This window comes from Pundamilia nyererei, unplaced genomic scaffold (assembly GCF_000239375.1).
Source record: "Pundamilia nyererei isolate P.nyererei 1_Seehausen unplaced genomic scaffold, PunNye1.0 scaffold00172, whole genome shotgun sequence".
In the NCBI taxonomy this organism is placed as follows: Eukaryota; Metazoa; Chordata; class Actinopteri; order Cichliformes; family Cichlidae; genus Pundamilia; species Pundamilia nyererei.
In genome coordinates, this window is record NW_005187573.1 from 693,759 (window position 1) to 714,098 (window position 20,340).

The 20,340-nt window shown below is 42.1% G+C and overlaps 1 protein-coding gene across 1 annotated transcript in view; it reads left to right on the plus strand.

Annotated features, from left to right (window-relative positions):
* Positions 1 to 20,340, plus strand: part of si:dkey-91m11.5 (BCR activator of RhoGEF and GTPase) — a 31,894-nt gene that overhangs the window by 4,929 nt on the left and 6,625 nt on the right. The window contains exons 2-16 of the mRNA XM_005746093.2: positions 9,168 to 9,349; positions 10,695 to 10,799; positions 12,991 to 13,176; positions 14,185 to 14,292; positions 14,518 to 14,578; positions 14,693 to 14,745; positions 14,825 to 14,965; positions 17,649 to 17,770; positions 18,021 to 18,186; positions 18,369 to 18,488; positions 18,667 to 18,742; positions 18,844 to 18,948; positions 19,042 to 19,116; positions 19,627 to 19,724; positions 19,920 to 20,051. Coding sequence (XP_005746150.1) covers positions 9,168 to 9,349; positions 10,695 to 10,799; positions 12,991 to 13,176; positions 14,185 to 14,292; positions 14,518 to 14,578; positions 14,693 to 14,745; positions 14,825 to 14,965; positions 17,649 to 17,770; positions 18,021 to 18,186; positions 18,369 to 18,488; positions 18,667 to 18,742; positions 18,844 to 18,948; positions 19,042 to 19,116; positions 19,627 to 19,724; positions 19,920 to 20,051 — 1,730 coding nt within the window. The remainder of the gene's footprint in view (positions 1 to 9,167; positions 9,350 to 10,694; positions 10,800 to 12,990; positions 13,177 to 14,184; positions 14,293 to 14,517; positions 14,579 to 14,692; positions 14,746 to 14,824; positions 14,966 to 17,648; positions 17,771 to 18,020; positions 18,187 to 18,368; positions 18,489 to 18,666; positions 18,743 to 18,843; positions 18,949 to 19,041; positions 19,117 to 19,626; positions 19,725 to 19,919; positions 20,052 to 20,340) is intronic.

Below are 20,340 nucleotides of genomic sequence, written 5' to 3' on the forward strand. Positions count from 1 at the left end.
AGCAAAAACCTAATTAAATAAAAACTAATTAGCAGTTACAAAGGTTTGGACTTTCTATGCCAAATAGTGCATCCCATGACCAATCAACTGACCTTTTGTGTTTCCCTATTTGATACGTAATGCCTGCTTGACACTTTGACTACAGAAAGAGTCTGAAGTGCAGCCTTTTTTTTCTTTTCTTCAGAGGAGACATGTTGCTGACATAATGGCAAACCTGCGTCATGTGGACCTTGCTTTGTGGATTACCAGAAGTCTGGATTTCATGTTGTAATAATTTATTTATTTTTTGCACGTTGTTAAGTTAGTCCTCAAGCAGGGAGCTGGTTTGAGGCCAGCTTTTGCAATAAATTGCTCTTTGTTGTGGTTCTTGACTTTCAGGGAGCTGCTGGAAAGTGTTTTTTCTTGTTGCATTTATCACAAAGCACTGCGGCATTGACTAAAATCTCTTGAAACGACTGAGTAAAGAAGGCTTGTAAAGGCGCTTTATGGTCCAGTCAGCTGCACATTCTGTAACCATTAGACAAACTGCCATATACTGCACATGTTTGGGTGGTGGTAGGGGGGTTTTCTGCACTCTGTCACCATGTCATTTCGCAGGGTCCGTGCTGCTGTTGTGGGAGTGCCGTAGTGGCAGTCCGCCTGCGCCTGGGGAAAAAATGAGTGACTTACCGTTAGTGACACCTCCGAACTTCTCTAAACAAACGCGTGCTTGTCCTACTGTGTCTCAGCTGTGAGAACTCTGTGAAATGGCCAGTCTAAAATTGATGCATCTCAGGGGACTTTTTCCTATGAATAGAAGAAATAAGTGTTGTCTCCTGGTTTCTGGTTTAACTAGGCCAATTGTCAAGCCTGACTGTGAATAGAGCTGCTGATTAGCTGTGGACCTTTAAGGAGGCCAGCTCTCTTATGGGTTTATTTTGCCATAATTAATTATCATCACAACGCTGACGTGCCTGTGGCTAAAGAAGAGTCTGGGTGTGTAGACTGTCTCGTGGTTAATGTGTTATAGTGAGAGGGCGTAAAAGAAAAAGGTCAGCCAAAAGGGAAAATGATAATCTCCCATTAGTTTAATCGTGATCCTCTCTGCAAAAACCAGGAGATTGTCTTTTAGGATGCTTTTAGCCCGAGCCTGCCTCAGTCAGGACATGGCACCGTTTCTGAGCGTAGATGGGCCTGTCTGCTGTCGCTGTGACATTAATAGAAAGTGTCTATCTGGAAGGTGACTAACGTTCGTCTGATTGCCTCAGACCACCACTTGCTGCCTCAGCAGGAGTCACACCGGTCCTCCGGGTAATTGTGGACTCATAAATATTTGAGCTTCCCCGTGTAAGCCCAGACAGGCCTATCGTTGCACCTACGTATCAACATCTGAAGTTTGGTGGGTAAAGAAGGGGAAGAAGTCAGCCTCTCCCTTTCCTTAAGTAAATGTAAGCCTACAAGAGGAAGTGCTGGCAGCTCTTGAGGGCTGCCAAGTCTGCCTTTGTGTGTGCGTGTATGTGTGCGTGAGCAAGTGAGGCACCTGTTCTTCTGTGCAGTGTACTGGGTAAAGTGGTCAAAAGCTGGCAGGCCATCAGTACACCAGGCCAGGCATCGCCAGCTGCTCTCACAGTAAAAGCCATGAATGGCCTTTTGTTTCTGTCAGAAAACTCAACAAAAACATTTGTTTCGAAACTATGCAAGACGGTTCACTTTAGGTTTTCCTCAAGCTCCTCTGTGCAGTTACTAACATACATGCAGAGGAAAGGCTCGGGCCTGTTTACGAGCCTCCTCGGGCTCGGTGATCCTCCCTCGTGCTCAGCCTCAGCCCTGTGCTCCTGCGGCTTCAGCTCTCCTCAAAGGGCCCTCTGTGCTGCTGGCTGGCAGGCCAAGTGTTTATGGAATTTCTCAGCTGTTTGTTGGGGTGTGGGGGGAAGTGGCTAATGAAATGTAATGTGCTAAACGAGTTCACCTCTGTCACAACGGCCTGACCCATGGTGCTTGTGTCAACCTTTCTTTCCTGTAGTAGAACGTTTATTTTAGGCAAAACATTCAGTGGCGAAGTAGAAGAGGCAGCAGTATCAGAACCAAAAACCCTTGTTAATCATGCTCGTGTTTTAAACTTTATACTTCTGGTTAGTAACTTTGAGCTGGAATAACACAAACCTTACTGCAGTTTTCAAAGTGTTGTAACTTCCATGAAACCATCTGAATCTGAGATGATTTGATTCTTTTCTGCCACGCGCCTGCACTCAGGTACAGTTTACCTTAAGGCGAATTCGCTGTAAAAACGTGTGTTGCTAGGCAGAATACCGCTGGCCAGTCACATCAGAGCACATCAGGTGAGGCCCATTCACTAATATTTAATTCTATTCATACATGCAAATGAATATTTCATTACACCAGGAGGTCACTTAAATTTTTTTCTTGTCACTGCTTACATTTCTGAAAACTCTGCCCGTTATCAGTATGTGATGAAAACTCAGCAGTTATATTTGTGTCTGCTACAAAGCACAAACTTGAAGGTGTCATCCTGAAAAGTCACAATAATTGGCAAATGAAATAAATCCTGCTTCGTGTTAATTATTCCTTGCTGCTGGACTTGAGTTAATCTTTTTGCTCGCCTTTGCACCGTTGTGTGTTTACTTACCCGGGCTGGAACTGTTATCGGGGCTTTTATTTGCTCTGTTATGCGGCACATTACAAGCTGCAGTGTGTCCACCCCGAGCTATTTCTACATACGTTGATTAGTAGGTGTGCCGTGTTTGGCGGCCCAGTTCTGACCTACACCGCTCAATGACTGGCACTAATTTTAGGCTGCCCCACAGCAGATCATAGGCGAGTGCTGATGGTCTTCAATGCGTTCCACAGGCCTGTGGTTTAAAGGACCTCCCGGGCCAGCAGGCACTCCACACGAGCCCAGATGTGATGATGAATTGACGGATAACATTTTTACAGTTTGAATGGCCTATTAGGGGCAAGGAAATCTTAACCGAGATATTCCTTCATTTATCTGAAAGAAACACCGCAAATCTCTGAGAATAACCTCACAGACGTCACAAATGAGCAAAAAAATAAAAAACATAATCAGAAATTCTTTGAGATTTAAGTAACAAAATTTATGATTGAGGGGATGAAACTGCTTTTCTTCCCCTCTCACACACCCAACTTTAGTTTACTGGGTTTGATAAACCTCATCACACCACAGATACATCCTTTCTGCTTACGCCCATAGACTGTATATAAAAGATGGGCACTAGTCTCTGTGTCTTAGAACCTTAGCATTAGTGTTTAGGCCCCTGGGCATGTTGCCTTTTTTCTTTCTTTCTTGACATATATGGACCAAAGAGCAAAGTTCTATGTTACCAGCTAGCTACAAAACTTTGTTAGCTCATGTTAGCACGCATTTAAAGTTTTTCAGAAGAGCTTTGATGTCAGATATAACATGCATTTTTTTTTCACATGAATTACTTTAATCTCAAAAACTGTCATGTTTTTCTTAGAAATGTCAAAATCCTAAATTCTGAGGGCATTTTTCCTCTGATAAATTGCAGTATCAGGATAAAGTTGCTTGTTGCTAATTATCGTCTGCTGTGATAGACGGATATCAAAGTCTCAGACTCTGTATTCCGATTATCCTGTGTCACCACATATCGTAAAGTCCATCTCAACTTGCTATGAAGTGGGGTCACCACATCAGGTGCTTGAAAGGCTGTCACCCTTTGACCAGCCCCAGTGTTTGCCCTCCTTATCACCGCTGTTTCCCGAGTGACTCCACAGATCAGAGGAGAATCCATTTGGAGCCATAAAGTGGTGCTAAGCTTTTAACAACCTCTCACATTGGCCTCATATCTTATGTTTTTTCTAGAAGTGATACTTTCCTCTCCAGATCTATACAACAGCTGTAGAGGCAACAGAAAGGCCGTCCTTTAGCATATCTTTTTTTTTTTCAAACTTTGTAAATAAATTATGGATGCTTACTGTAAAATTTCAGTTCCAGCCTTTTCTGAGCCAAATAGTCCATTTGATATGTGTGCGTTTATTTATGGGAGCTTGTGATCTAAATTCTATCCATCCTTTGACTGAGATTTTGGTGGATAGTCAATATGTTCACAGCGGGGTCCAGTAATTGAGGATTGACTCAATTTGTCTTTTCCCAGCAGTGAAATGGGCAAATATGGATGCTACCATTCTAGTTCCAAGGCTCGATCAATAAACCTCTTTACCCTCTAAGTTTTATTTTTGGGAGCTGCTGTCTGATAATTTCCCCCATTGGTCAAAAAGAATTGAAATTTTACCTGTGATACTTTCAAACAATGACATTAATTCACACAAGCCACAATAACAGCAGATCAGTTCATCTCAGTCCCAGCCCACATCAGCTGATCCCTCAGCTGAAACTCTTCGAATTATCTCATGTGGTGCATCTTCAATCAGTTCAATATTATTTATTTATAAAGCACCTAATCACCTCAAGGCTCTTAATATTGTAAGCTAAAGGCCCTACAATAACCCTAAACAATCAGACGACGCCAATGTAAACAAGCACTTGGCAACAGTGGGAAGGGAAAACTTCCTTTTAACAGGAAGAAGCCTTCAGCAGAACCAGGCCTCAGGGAGGGGCAGCCATCTGCTACGACCAGGTGGAGGTATTTAAGATGCCTGCCTACAGTCACTCCAAATCTGCAAGCTGCTTTGCAACCCATCTCCACACCAGCTCCCCCTCTCATGCTGTGTCTGAACCAGACAGTGTCATGTCTGTTGCCACTGGTACCTGCTTCTGTGCTCAGGTCGTGCAGTTGTTCTCACTTCCTCTGGCTTCTGTGTATGAATGGGGAACGTCAGGGAGATGTGCTCCCAGAACCTAAATGACCACAGATGAAAAAATAACTACTTTCCAGAAAAAACAGCATATTTTTTAAACTGCTGTGACCTTAAAATGGCCATGTGATAACCCCAACCATTATTTAGAAACCCAATACAGACTTTCACTCTGATGAAAGTGTCCCAAATAACACTTCCTGCTTCTTCTGTGATTGCTGTGTAGTGAAAAGGGACCACATGATTATTCCTGTGTCAGAGAATTCCCGATGCTGCTGCCGCAAAGATTCTGCTGCACATCTGTCGCTCCCTCCCTGCGTGTTTTGTCGTAGTTCATCTCTATGGATTAGGATTAGTGTATGTCTTTGCTTTGTCATCAGTGGGATATCCAGTGTGTATCCAGCATGCCTGTGGTATTAAAACTGCTGTGACTGTATTCTATGCAAGGCTCTTGTTTACATGCTGCAGGAAGGCAAAGTGCTTCATGATGACTGATTATTCCCCAGAAGCAGGCTTGGCAGTTGTTTGGCCGAGCCCCCTTTTATATATCCTTGAGATCTATTTTTGGGTGGTGCTCAGAGTGCTGGTGTGGGAAACCAAAACATTCAGTGTTGTGCATTAATAGGTAATAATACTTTTTAAATGATTTGCTTTGATTCACCGAACTAAAGGAAATCCTTCAAAAACATGGAATTACAGATTTCCGTGACGGTCCAAAATGAAATCAGCTTCTGTCTGATCCACAGCTCCACACAGCTCGCGACCACAGCTGTCGGGTTCAGCGATCTTATGTAATGTCATTAGAATGTATTTATTACGGTTCTATTGCACAGCTGAAACCATTTGTTGGGTATGAGACAGAACAGCAGGATTATTTTGCCACCCTCCAGCTAAATGTGTGATACTTTCTATTGTGTGATTTTGAAGCTGTTGGGATGCTGATAATAAAATAGGAACATAGCTCCTTCACTGTGACTTCCAACGCTGGCTGGAACATTACACTCTTAAATTGACTGAAATGTGTACTTTATTGAATAGTAATGTGCACATAGAGGCTGATAGCTTAGCAGTAATTGTTAAATCTAGATAACATTTACCTCAGTTTCGTTGGTCTATAACAAGATAAGATTTCGAGTTGCAGATATGACTAGCCTCAAATTTAAACAGGCATTTTGCATTGAAGCTAATCTGTTTAAAACAGCAGAGCTGCAAAAAAGGACTCCAGGTCATGCTCTTAGTAATATTTTCTTGGACTAGAAGGGCCATAATAAAATGAACAGGCATTTGCAAAGTACTTGAAAATGAATGGATTTTGAATTTTTTTTAACCACATCTTAGATCAGAGTTACTTACATTAATAGGTGGCATAAATCTTGAAGATTGGTCAAAGTTTGGTTAATGGCTTGTCAGATTTCTTAAAACCTGCAATCACTATCCAGTTTATTGCTAGTACCGGGTTAGAACCTCTTCGATCAGATGATCAAGCAGTTGTCCACACTGAGGAAGAAGAAGTCTGCCTTAACAGGAAGTAAACCAGATTTTCAGCAAATCACAGACAAAAACACTTATAAAGATTTGAATGTTTGAGTAATATTTTTCCGAATGCTAGTTGTATTTTTGTTGCTAGGCAGAAATTTCAGGATTACTGTTTTAAGTGTGGTTAAAATGCAGGCCTCAAGGGCCGGTGTCCACAGCTGATTTAAATGTCTAAATTACCTCCTCAACATGTCTTGAAGTTTTCCAGAGGCCTGGTAATGAACTAAACATTTGATTAAGGTGTGTTGACCCAGGATGATATCTAAAACTTGCAGGACTCCCTTGAGGTCTGGCGTTCCCCACCCTGTTTTAAACAGTGAAATAATAGCACACTTTGGGTCGAGCTCTGCTGTTTAACAACTGCATCTTGTAGGTAGTTTGTAGCTGTAAAAGAGCAGCTTTTACTTTGGTTTATTTGCTCACCCCTTTTTAAAAGTCTGTTTGACACCTAGGTTCTTCTTAGTATAAGCAGAAAAGAGACATAAATTGTGAGTCACAGTGAATTATTGGAACCTGTACAAATCTGTTTCCATGTATGTCTGAAAAGTGTGGGCTGTCTGCAAAGTCTTTAATTATAAAAGGCATGTCACTGTTAGCTGGAATGTAGATTTGATAGCAGTGACTGTAGACGAATGTGTGTATTAGGAGTGGAAGCCTTTGTTAAAAGATGACCTTGTGCAGAGAGCCTGTTTCCGCTCTGAAGCAGACAAATTGCCGAATTTTCCGGACAAACTTGCCTGGACACTTCCTTCACGCTATCGGCCCTTGTGATTGCTAGAACAACAGCACTCACTGAGGGTCCATTGTGATGTGCACTTTCTCACACTGACCACAGCCAAGTCAGTGCTGTGCTTTTAAAAACGTCCCTATAAACAACACAAGTGGCTCAGTATTTAAGGCTTCGGTACATTTTTAAATCCTCCCTTTTACTTATTTGTGTTTGGACTGTATTCTAAGCTCTGGCTATTTCTTAGTTTAGATAGTTTGTGGCTCCAAAGCTGCAGCCTGAGAGAGGATGCGTTAGTCATCCTTTCCCGGGCTCGATGTATAATTTCACCGAAGCACAGAGTAGCTGTTCATATGGACTCCCCCCCCCTGGGCTGTGTAGCTGTTTGGACTGCGGTAGTCTCCTCCTCAAGCAGTTCATACAGCTCTCTGTCTCTGCTGGGCCCAGTGTGTTTGTTTGACGCCTTTGTCACAGCCTCTGCGGATGTCATCCTGTCAGTTGCCTGTCTTCAAGGCCTCCCCAGGGAAACTTGTCTTTATCTTCCTCCAGTCTCCGAAATCCTCTCTTTCCTGTTTTCAAGCTGAGGCAAACCAGTCTTGTAGCCATAAAACTGCTATGAATTGTTGTCTTTTTAAAGTGTCCACTCCATATTGGTATTTTTATTTTTTATTTTTTGTTGTGCGGATAGGCATCTCTGCTCTGGATCTTCCACACAGCTTGACAAGCATGATGTACTAATAATTGCTGGTGAGTCAGGATTGGCTGACACTGATTACAGGATCTAGTCATTGGTGATCTGATTTTATCTGTCTTAAAAAATCTGATTTCACAAGATCCAGGGAGTATAACATGTTTCGCTGTGGGATGCAGTCATTCGGCTTTGTTGTTTTGGATCTCTCTAAATGCAAAATAGCACAGATGTGCATATGAGGGCATGTTGTGACCCATAAAGAGTTTATGTTCAATTTGTCATTGTTATAGCTTAATTTTCCAGCGTATGCTGTGAGCTGGATGTCATCCTGATGTTACCAGAATGACACTAATTTATCCATGTAAATTTAAACACTAGGGTTAAATAAGGAGTTCCACAGGGTTCTGTGTTGGGACCAATTCTTTTTACATAATATAATATAAGTGGATTTGAATGGAATTGAATATTATGCCCAGTTAAAGCACTATCTTTCACATTTCCTGTGATGTTGAACACTGCATAAAAAAGCTGAAGGAGGCATGATATACCAAGGTTGGCATAACAAGAGCTTGTGTGTTACTCGTGCAGTTTGCCAGGCTAATCCGATGACCTGGCAGGAGCCCTCAGCGGCTGGCTCTGGCTGTATGGTAGATTTGTGTAGGTAACAGGTTTACAAAGATTAAAAGATTTAATAGGAAGACAAATGGCAGGAAAAGACAGCTCATTCCTTATTTTAATACCCGCTGTTATACATGCAACTATGTTCTGAAAACGGTTTTCCAACAATAAACACACACTGGCAGGAAAATATCACATAAATACATTACAGAAATGTCTTGGCCTTAAATGAACAAAGATTCTTTGGCATCACCTGAAGAGGGCTGTTCAGTCAAGACATGTCGGAAAATGAATGAACTGAAATGGTTTTGTTGGAGGAACAGTCATAAATTCCTCTTCATTGTTTTGCAAGTCTTATAGGTGGCTACTGAAAATATCTGATGAAGGTTGTTACTGCTAAATTCAATAGTTTACTTACTTTTTTCCAGCCTACACTAGAATATTGCTCAGTTTGTTCAGTGAAAGAGATGAAAAAAGTTTGTATAAAGTTTGACACTGTGTTAATAAAATCTGTGATGCATGATGGTAAAATGCATGATCAGGACATTCTTTGGATTCTTGTTTCATTAAAAAGGAGTTTTTACTAGTTTTTTTTCTAGGCTGTAAATGCACATCTTCATCACTCCCACTATGTCCAGGATCGCTGTGTTAGCACCTTCTGGCTTATTCACAATTGACAAAAACTGAAGCTCCAGTTTGCTGCATTTCCCATGATGTTTTCTCTGCTTTAACTACACGGCCTAACAGTTTAATAGCACACCATGTGACTATTGTGCTTTGTTTCACTGTTTCTCACAGAGGCATCCTACAACGAAAACTCTCCATCATATGGCTACGACCTGGAGCATTCAGACGAGCTTGGGCCTCGCCACGGACCTCTGTCCTTCACGGGATCTCCTACCTCCTCGCCACGGCTCCGCTCCAAAATCAGGAACAACCGAGACAACCAGTCATCTGGTTCTCTGGACTCCCCGCTGTCGGTAGTGTTGCTTTAATGACTACAGTTAGACACGTTAACTGTGCTGCCTCCTCTTCTCTGCTGTCTCACTGTCCTTCATTGCCATCTCTCCAAACGTATTTCGTAGCTGTGGTTTCTCAGTTCTGTGGAAAAGTTACTTCTTCCAATATCACCCTTTGGAAGCCCAGGCCTTCCTCATTTCATTTCAGTTTTCCTGTTGTTGCTTGTGATTCTGCTCCCACATGCTTTATGTGCACATAAGTGATAAACGTGCTGCAAGATGTTGAGGAATTTGCTTTTTGCTGCTTGATGCTGGAGGAACAAATGACTTGATTCAAAATGTGGCACATTGCCAGTCTTATGACATAACGGTGTCTTAGCACTGTGGTAATCTTTAAAAGATTGTTATTGCTACATTTTTTTTATTTTACTTAGTAAGATCTTTAAAAAAAGTGTGATCCTATATTTCCCATAATATATCTTGATGGCATTTGCTGTCACACCCTGCCTTCTTAAATAAAGGCCTCCAACTTACAAACTGCACGTCCCCACAGTTTGTGATTTCTGGTGCTGAAATGTAAAAATTTTAGCCACTGAAAGTGACAAGCAAACTAAATAAGGCGCCCTTCAGAGAGGCATTAACAATGATACCCGAGCTCAGGCATCCATACCGCAACAATAAAACATCCAGTGCGTGTTTGCCATGTAGCTCCCAGATGGGAGTGCTTTTCAGCGTTGCTGAAAAAGACCATACGTACTCAGCAAACATACTGTGTGTAAACAGATGTTAAAAGGAGACGGCGCTCCCCTCCCCCTCCAGTCTGCCCCTCTCCTATCTGCGGTATTCTTATCCTCTGATGTGTACACTTGGTGATCTTCAAAGCCGAAATCATGGTGGAGGGTGGGTTCACTTGACTTGCAGCTTCTCCTCCTCCTTCTTCTTCTTCTTCTTCTTCTTCTTTTTTTATTTAGCAAATATAATGGCAGCATTTGATGCAATCAGTGCTCCAGTGAGTTTCTCATTGAATGACTCCTACTGGGGGTGACAGATGTCTTTGACCTGTTTGGACTAACAACTCCAGGATCAGAAACACATTTGTCTTCCTCAAGATGCTAGGAGTTTCTGCTGCTGTCCTCTTGGAATGTAAAACTCCTACAGACCGCCTACAAATCTGGACTCCTATAATCCCACAGCAAAAATATCTGCAGCTGGGGGTTTGCAGAGGTGCACGGGCAGCTTTTGTAAAGATCAAACACGTTGATAAATTGCATGTCATTACTGTGACTGTGTGACTTTTGTGTACCGTAGGTGAATACCATTTCTCCCTGTTTGCCAACTGTTTTCTTTCTTCCCATGTTTGTTTCAGGTGGAGCTGGATCAGGAGAAGGGGTTAGAGATGAGAAAGTGGGTTCTGTCAGGAATCCTGGCCAGTGAAGAGACCTACCTCAGCCACCTGGAGGCCCTGCTGATAGTATGTGTAACATGAAAACAGGCTTTTAAAAGACATTCTTAGCTTTAGTTTAGTAGCAGCTGAAAATGGGACCTATTAAGGTCATTTTCAGCTGTTTTATAATTTTATTCTGGGAATCCATTAGTGCAGCTTTGCCTGACTTGCAGTTCACAAAAAACCTCAGTTATGTTATAGTCACCTTTTATCCATCCACTCAGTCCTCCTTTGTCTTAAACAAGCTATTTTAATTCCTGTCTCCTGAGGGCCTCTTAATTAAACTTAATTTAGTGGTGTAATGTAAGTATTTTTAAACAAGTTCAATTTTCTTATTCTTTTCTTTAGTATTTCTATGTCATGCTACGTTCTACTTTTGCAAGTATTATACTTTATATTGTATTATTTTAAAAGATTCAGCCAATAGTTATTTTGTGGGCGAATACAAAGTATATAAACTGATAATGTTTTAGAATAAGGTATTCAGCAATGTGTAAATGAATTGAAACGCCTGTAAGTGAGGTACTAATGACTGAATGAATATGAGTCACTGTGAGCAATGAGCATTTTGACTTTGTGGGGAAAAAAATGTCTTCATGTTCATACAAGTAACAAGGACGTGCATGAACATGCAATCCAGAGAAAAGCTAAAACCGACCCCACGATTTAATGGGTGTAGAACCACAAGATATCACAGCAACAATAACTTGAAGTTATTGTTGCTTGCTGTACAACTTTATCAGTCTCTCATGTCGTCGAGGAGGAATTCTGGCCCCCTCTTCTTAACGTTGTTGCTTCAGTTCATCGGGTTTTGGAAGTAGTTGTGTGTGAACAGCATTTCAGTCAGATAGAAGCCTGGACTTTGGCCTCATCACAACGTTGCAGCAACTGGATTCTTTTCTTTTTCTGCCCTTTTGTTGTAAATTTGCTGCTGTGCTTGAGATCATTGTCCTGTTGCATGACTGTTTTGGCCAAACTTTACCTGTTGAACAGATGGCCTCATATTTCACTCTTGTGTATACCAAAGTATTCTGGAGTTCAATGATGATCAGTGGCTGTAAAACAAGGCAGAACCATCAAATTATCGCCCCTTCACCTTAACCACCTCATATGTGCTTCACAGCTGGTATGAGGTATTTGTGCTGATATGCTGTGTTTGGGTTTTCCCTGAAGTGCCGGTGTGTGTTATGGCCAGATAGCTCCACTTTGGTCTTGTATTTCCAAAGGACATTTTTCTTAGAAGTCTTGTGGTTTGCTCATATTCTACTTTGAAAACCTAGACTGTGCTGCTACGTTTTTGTTTTTGTTTTTTGTCAGAGAGAACAGGCTTTATCCCAGAAACCCTTCAAACAAGCCATACTTGTTCAGTCTTGTTCTAATTGTACTCTCATAAACTGCAACATGCTAACTGAGGCCGGTGAAGTCCGAGATGTAGCTCTTGTTTGGGTTTTTGTTTTTCCTAATCTGATCATAGTGCGGCCTTATCTTTGCGTGAATTTGCTGGGTTGTCTGCTGATTTGAAGACTGTGGTGTTGTCAACACACCTGAATGCTCCGGACCAGCAAACTACCTAAACCTCTGATTTTATAGAGATGCTCAAACTTGGTGATGATCAATTAATCAAGTGCATTTGATTATCAAAATGTGACTTACTTATATTTCCTATTGAAGCAGGAAAGGTGTACTTCACTTTTTACAGGACTGAATACATTTATGCTAATACTTGCGTATTTAAAAATAATGGATGCAGGATTTGTAGCAAAGTACTTTTATACTTTGTCATAAAACTAGAAAAAGCAATTTGAAACCTAGCACACTTAGCATTAGAAACACACTAGAAATGAATCCAATTATTACAATTTTGTTACCTTATTTTGTATAACTTTTGATAAGATAGCTGACGTAAGCTAATTTTGTTAGCATAGAGACTGGTCCAACCCTTTTAAATAGTAAATAATAGATTTTCTTCATGCAAACAAACAAGATAACTTGCAGTTATATGACAAATTTCTTTGCTTAACTGTTTTTTGGTGTTTTTGCAGACACAGTGTTCACATTTTTAGAATTATCTCATGTTAGCTAATCTTAGCTAATGCTACTAAACACGTCAGTCACCTTTGGCATTTACTGTATTGACTCATGTTCTGTGGTTACTATTTTGCAAGGCCTTCAGTTATTCTTTATAAATGGTCATATATGGTTGTGATTATTTTTGTAGCCCATGAAACCTCTGAGGGCAGCAGCCACAACATCCCAACCGATGCTGACCATCCAGCAGATAGAGACCATCTTCTTCAAAGTACCGGAGCTTCATGAGATCCACAAAGACTTCTATGATGCTCTGCTGCCTCGAGTAGAGAGCTGGAGCCACCAGCAGTGTGTGGGCGACCTTTTCCAGAAGCTGGTAAGTAAGCAGCTTGCTTACTTACTTAGCTTTGTTTGATGTAATGGGATGAGCTGGAAAACAAAAAAGTCAGTCTCAACATAACTGTAAGTTGAGAATGTTGCTCTTCCAGTTAACTCTCATCCTCTGTCATAATGATCTCACTGGTACAGCTGGTGCTGGGAAAAAAAGACAAATGTCACCTGTTGTTCATGGACGGTTGCTTTATGACACATGAATGAAAAGCTTTAGCCAGAACATGTTCTTCCGTTACTCCTATTAACTTGGAATTCGGCAGAAGCAGACAAAGTAAACAAGGAAGTCTGAACGCAGTGAACAACAAAGTGTTTGATGAGCTGATAAAAGTGAAACATTCCTTTATTTGATTTGATTTGTAACAGTTTAAGCAGAATTTAGCCACCATATAAAGAGTGGCAGTCCTTTCAGCTAAACTCAGTTCTCCTTTGGATAAAAAGAGCAAACATCAAATAACACGAAACCTCCAAGCACCAAATTGCATGTTGGTTTTTGATCAAAGAGACCACCATTCCTCAAGTCAGTAACTTTCAGATGCTAATTATAGTGCTCCTTAAATGTCATTCCTTGATCATTAATGAGCGTTAAAAGAGGGGAGACTTGGAGAGGGGAAAGGTGGGAGTCTTTGGCTGTAATGTAATCCTCAGTGGATCTTGCACATCTGAGTAGACTGCCTGGAGTCGTCTCCTGGCCAGATAAAAGCCTTGTTTCGCCACATGACAAGCAGTAAAGGAGTGCAAAAATCCTCTATAGAACGTTAATGAATAAGAGCTACCTCAGTGTTTGCCACTGGATGACGAAAGATTAAAGATGCATACATGTGGGGATTTCTATAAACACGTGCACAAACATTGAATCACACTCTGCTTTATCAGTTGCCTCTGTATTCCTGCCAACTCGTGCCTGAGCAGGCACAGCACACTGTGACACTGTGGTGCTAACAGACTAGTAAAATCTATCCGAGTCTAAGCTTTATCTGCTTGTGCCCTTTAGGCCAGCCAGCTCGGAGTGTACCGGGCCTTTGTGGATAACTATAAGGTTGCTGTGGAGACGGCAGACAAGTGCTGCCAGGCAAACGCTCAGTTTGCAGAGATATCTGAGGTATGTAATCATGCTACGCACAGCAGGACTGCAGCAGGCAAGTGTTTGATGTTGTGCAGCTCCCCGGGACAAGTGATGACAGGGCTGTTTTCGGCAGTCCTCGCAGTGTAATGAGCTGAGCGACTGCAGCAGTTGTTTTAATTGCTCCGTGGGTCAGTTACTGTGGTTTCTCAAGTTTTTTTTGTCTTATTCCAAATATTTCCTCTGGTGTTGACTTCCTGGCAGAATCTCATGGTCAGAAGCACAAAGGATTGCAAAGACCAGTCGGCTAAATATTCACTGGAAAGTGAGTAGTGACTCAGATGAACACAGCGCCTCCACGTTAATCAATATTGCTAGGAGTAGTTGAGTTGTGATGAGGCCTGTTGAACTGACTCTTCCTCCTCCTCCTCCTCCACAGCTCTCCTCTACAAGCCTGTGGACAGAGTGACGCGCAGTACTCTTGTTCTGCATGTAAGTTGGATATGGAGCTTCATTTTATCCATATGAAGACTTTCCTACAACTCTGTTTGTCATATTTCCTCTATTCTAGGACTTACTGAAGCACACACCTTCCAGCCACCCAGACTATCCGCTGTTACAGGATGCCCTGCGCATCTCCCAGAACTTCCTGTCCAGTATAAATGAAGAGATCACACCGCGCAGGCAGTCCATGACAGTAAAGAAAGGAGAGGTCAGCGTTTAATCAATACTATGCTCACATATTTGACTTCCTCAATGAACACCCACGCCTGCAATTTCCACTTTATCTGGACTGTTGACAGTAAAATGTTCAAGGTGCCTGGAAGCTGCTGTAAAAGCGTGTGTCAGGTTGCTGCTGAGTCATCTCACCCTGTCTGATGTAGCCATGAAGGAAGTGGAGCGTAGAGGAAGCTCATGACAAAGCCGTGCAAACACACCGGAGTTGAGGGGTCTCCAGGAAAATCCGTCGATTACCTCTGTGCTCACTCCCATCCTTCCCTCAGAGCTGGTCCATCCCTGCTTCCCAGAAATGACGCCTTATCAACTTTTACTGTCTAAATTGCTTTTCGCAGTGGGCGTATACGGGCTTAGTAGTGCTTCCTGACCTCTCTGTCTCCCCCTGCGTCACGCACCTCTGGGGTCTGAGTCAGATGACCCAGTTGAGAACTTCCTCTGTTTTTCCTGGGAATCGGTTCTGCCCACCAGGATAGGATGTCAAATTCAAGAAAGTTTTCCAGGACATTCCTTTGCTTATTGTTCAGGAAGTCTGAACGCCTGCTGAGAGATCGACAGATAACAAGCCATGACTTGGCTATCAATTGAAAATATGGGTTTGTTGTTGTTTGCGCTCACCTCGTGACTAAATGTGCATCCATTGTTGATGTTTTGCAACGTGACCGCCTGTAATTAGCCCGAGCATTTAAACCCGCGAGCGTGTTTAGCTTCACCTCCGGTGTGCATGCCTCAGTTGTCATTTTAGTGCAGCAACATATAGCATTAGAAGGGTGTGAACTCTGTGCAGTGACAGCTGTTGTTTTTTTCCATTGGATTATTGACAGTTTGTGGTCTTGTTTAAGTCGCAGAACAATAAGTGGATGTAACCCTGCCACCTCTTTCAGAAACCAGGATGGTGTCAAACGTGCTTGAGTCCTTCACCAGCGTGTTTGTGACTTGCCAGAACCGAGCTGGTGTAAAAACAGCAGAGGAAAACCATGCTGCAGTGATTTCCTTGTTTTTGTCAGACTGTGGTTGGTGTGGGATGGCAGTGTCTCATATGGGCAGTGTCACTGTAAACAGCCTCATCCCAGAGGTCAGAGGGAAGAAAAGGAATTTAGATGCATGCTGTTGCAGGAAAGCTTAGTGTCATCACATTGTACAGCATAAGCTCAGGCTCCAGTATCAGAACCTATTGCCAAATAAGAACCTGAAACACAGAGCATAAGAGGCTTAAAGAGACAGTCACCCCCGAGATCAAGCTTCATTCTTTCATGCTGGTTATACCAAATCAGACCAGGCAATGTTTTTCCAATTTTTTCAGTGTTCTGTTGTCCAATTTTGGAGCCAGTGTGAATTGTAGCATCAGTTTTCTGCTCTTAGCTGATAGGACTGGCACCCAGTGTGGTCTTCTGCAAGGTTTAATGTGCTGTGTTCAGAGAAACTCTTCTGCATATCTTGTTTCAACAAGTGGGCATTTGAGTTATTGTTTCCTGACTGTTTTCAGACTCAAGCTGTCTGATTATTCCCCTCTGACCTCTGGCATCAACAAGGCATTTTCACCCCGAGAATTGGCGCTCACTGCATATATTTGCTTTTTTTCCGGAACCTTCAATGTAAACTACAGAAATAGTTGTGTGAAAAAATCTCAGTAGGTCAGTAGTTTCTGGAATACTCAGACCGTTCAAATTCACTTAAATCACCTTTCTTCCCCAGTCTGATGCTCACTTTGACCTTCAGCAAGTTGTCTTGACCATCTCTACATGGATAAACTCATGACAGGAGTTTCTACCATGTGATTGACTGATTAGATTTGTGTAAATGAGCAGCTGAGCATATGTGTGTAGTATGCTCAGATGACGCCATTATGTTTACATTCTATCATGCGGCCTCTAGAGCTACCCTTTATTCACGGGCATAAACTGTATACAAAAGATGGACATTCATTCATTAAAACTGATGCGCAAACACAGCTATGGCAAAAGAAACCTGGTTAGTGAATTGAACTAGCAGAGAAACTATTAGCGGTCTGTGTTTACATCCACCAGCCAATACAACCATTCCCCTAACTTTAATCCTTTACAACATCCAAATGGGTTTGTTTTGAAACAATTACTCCCTCCAGCATTTGTACAGGAAGGGACAAACTATTCATAGAGACTAAAACCAATATTCTATCTAGTAATAATGATGCTTATTAATGTGGTTTAGTTGTGTGTATCAACATGGCAACTCCTTTGTGAAACTGCCCACAGCAAAAGTTCACTGGATTAAAGTTTCTGGAAAGAGAATTTACTGCTGAGTTTTTCTCTTGTACTTTTTGCCGTTTTGAACACTACAAGGCAAGCTTCATTTAGTTCCATTATATATAAGCGAAGGTCGTAATAGCCTTTATTTCCAGCACTGGGCATTTCACTTCAAAACAATCTGGGTGGATAAATACTACTGGGTTGAATTCATCTGAGAGCAGTAGCAACACCGCAGCGTTTAAAGTATTCACAACCATCAGCACTTATATAATGTGAAACCATTTTAAACGGCGCAACAACGTCAAACCTAAATTAGACGGTGTACTCTCAGCACCTCCTGTGGTGTGCCACTGTTTACCCTGCAGCAGGATAGGTATACTGGTTGAGATGTGACATGCTTTGTACACACTGATCCCTTGTTTCCTTTGGCAGAACCGTCAGCTCCTGAGGGATCGCTTTATGGTGGAGCTGGTGGAAGGTTCCAGGAAACTCCGTCACGTCTTCCTCTTCACCGACCTGCTGCTCTGCACCAAGCTGAAGAAACAGGCTGCAGGGTGAGTCTGGGTCAGCGTCCAGCCTGAGGTTACAGATGGAGGCATGTGACCTGGAACATCCACTGGTTTAAACCCCCGTTGGGGAAATGAGAGTGACTCCTCCCAGGAACTTAAATTGTCCTTTGCTGAAAATAGAACTATTTCAGTTTGAACAAACAGTTTTTGTACTCTGACGCTGCTAACAAGCGATTCTAAAGGCAGCTAAAAAATATATTTATTTGTAGCCTTCTTGTATCTTGTATTTCAACAGGAAAGGGCAACAGTATGACTGTAAGTGGTACATCCCCCTGGCTGACCTGACCTTTCAGACCATCGAGGACTGCGAGTCCAGCCCCGTCCCTCTCGTTCAGGATGAGGAGATTGATGCACTGAAGATCAAAATCTCCCAGATCAAGAACGATATCCAAAGAGAGAAGGTGACTACAGAAACATACGTGACAGAGTTCAGAACAAACAGCATCATACCACCAGGGTGATGACTGCTTTGTACCAAAAAAACAAGCAAAAATAAATTGAGGAAGTACAGATTAACATGTGAGCAGAGCTGAGTGTCTAGACAGGCCTGCACTGCATTAACGCTGCTCCTGTTTATCTGCAGAGAACCACTAAAGGGTCCAAGGTGATTGAGCGACTGAGGAAGAAGCTGTCAGAGCAAGAGTCCCTGCTGCTTCTCATGTCCCCCAACATGGCTTTCAGGGTGGCCAACAGAAACGGCAAAGTGAGTCAGGGGTCCTTAGGAGGGAATTAGGGAAAGGAGTAAAGACTTTTTATACGAAATAGGTTTTTTCTATCATTGTTAATTTGGTTTTTACTGCCCTCTGCAGTTGATACAATGAAATTGCACCATTTGAGCTCAAGAAACGATTGAAATACTCTTCCCCCCTTTTGCCTTTCAGGGCTTCACATTTCTGATCTCTTCTGATTACGAGCGTGCAGAGTGGAGGGAGCTCATTCGTGAGCAGCAGAAAAAGTGTATGTTTTTTTTTTTTTTCTTATAAAAATTTAAGACAGGATGGCAGCACTGTTGAAGCAGCTTCAATGTTATTTTCACCCCCTTTCACTGTAACATACAGGCTTTAAAAGCTTCTCTCTGACTTCTCTGGAGCTGCAGATGCTCACCAACTCGTGTGTGAAGCTCCAGACTGTTCACACAATTCCAATGACAATGAATAAGGAGGGTAAGATTGTATAGCATTGGATTAAATCTACGTTTTAATACAGCCTTGTGTTGTACTTAACATTTGACCCTCCTGCCTCCTTTCCTTCCACAGATGATGAGTCACCTGGTTTATATGGCTTCCTGAATGTCATTGTCCACTCTGCATCGGGGCTCAAACAGAGCTTGAGTAGGCGTCTTAAAGTTGTTTTTTTTCTAAATAGAAATCATTTTGTTGATTACTGTAAAGGTTGCATGTAGTTTCACATCACTTTGTGTGTTGCCCCATCCCTCTTCCTCCCTTTCGCTTTCTCTGTCTCTCTGCGGCTGTCAGCTGGGAGGGCAGCTGCAGGAGATCAAGTGGGATTAGTCATGAACAAGCCTCTTCAAATACACCTTTGAGTGCTCAAATCACCGCCTGCTTGAGAAACTTTACACTGTTTGTCACAGTGTCTTTAAAAAAAAATAGTTCCCAGGAAACAGCCAGTGATGTTGACTGGGACAAATTTACTGGGAAATGAATATCAGAGTCACATTAACTAAAGAGAAAGAGAGGGTTCTGGTCCAAAGCCAGCAGTCAGTCGCAGAGACAGAGAGAGCACACAGCACAGTCTGGGCATGTCTCAGCTGGGTGACTAATGTGGATGCTCAGTTTTAAGTTTCACTTTGATTCAACTGTTCTTCTGCTTCCACCCGCTAGACCTGTACTGCTCTCTGGAGGTGGATGCCTTTGGCTACTTTGTGAACAAAGCTAAAACACGCATGTACAGAGACAGCACAGAGCCCAACTGGAACGAGGTGAGAAGACAAATCCGTAAGCAGAAAAAGACGTCCCTTTACTCAAGCAAAAAACTCGCCCACATATTTTGCATGAAATTATTTGAGTAGTTCAAAAAAAAAAAACCTCCATTGTATACTCAAGGAAATTCAAAAATTCACACAAATGTGCACACGGCTGAAACCTAATGAGCATTTGTTCTGTTCCTGCACAAGGAGTTTGAGATTGAACTGGAGGGCTCTCAAACGCTGAGGCTGCTCTGCTACGAGAAGTGCTGCAGCAAAGTGAAGCAAAGCAAAGAGGACGGAGAGGTCACAGACAAGATTGTGGCTAAAGGACAAATAAAGGTACAGACAAAACACAGAAGCTGTGGGTCACAGCAGAAGTTTGTATGTTTGTATAAAAAAAACAACTTCAAAGAACGATTACAGTTTTAAGATACTTCTTATTAGATTTACCAGTTCAAGATCTGACCAATAGCAGCTTTCCTTTGGTCCAAATCAGTATGAACATCTGGGAGTTTAGAAAATGGTTCAGTTTATATAATATTTTGCGTGACTACACATATTTTTTAAAAAGTTGGTCAACAAAAATGATGTCTGTGCCAGGACACTGGGATACTGTATGATGTAAAAA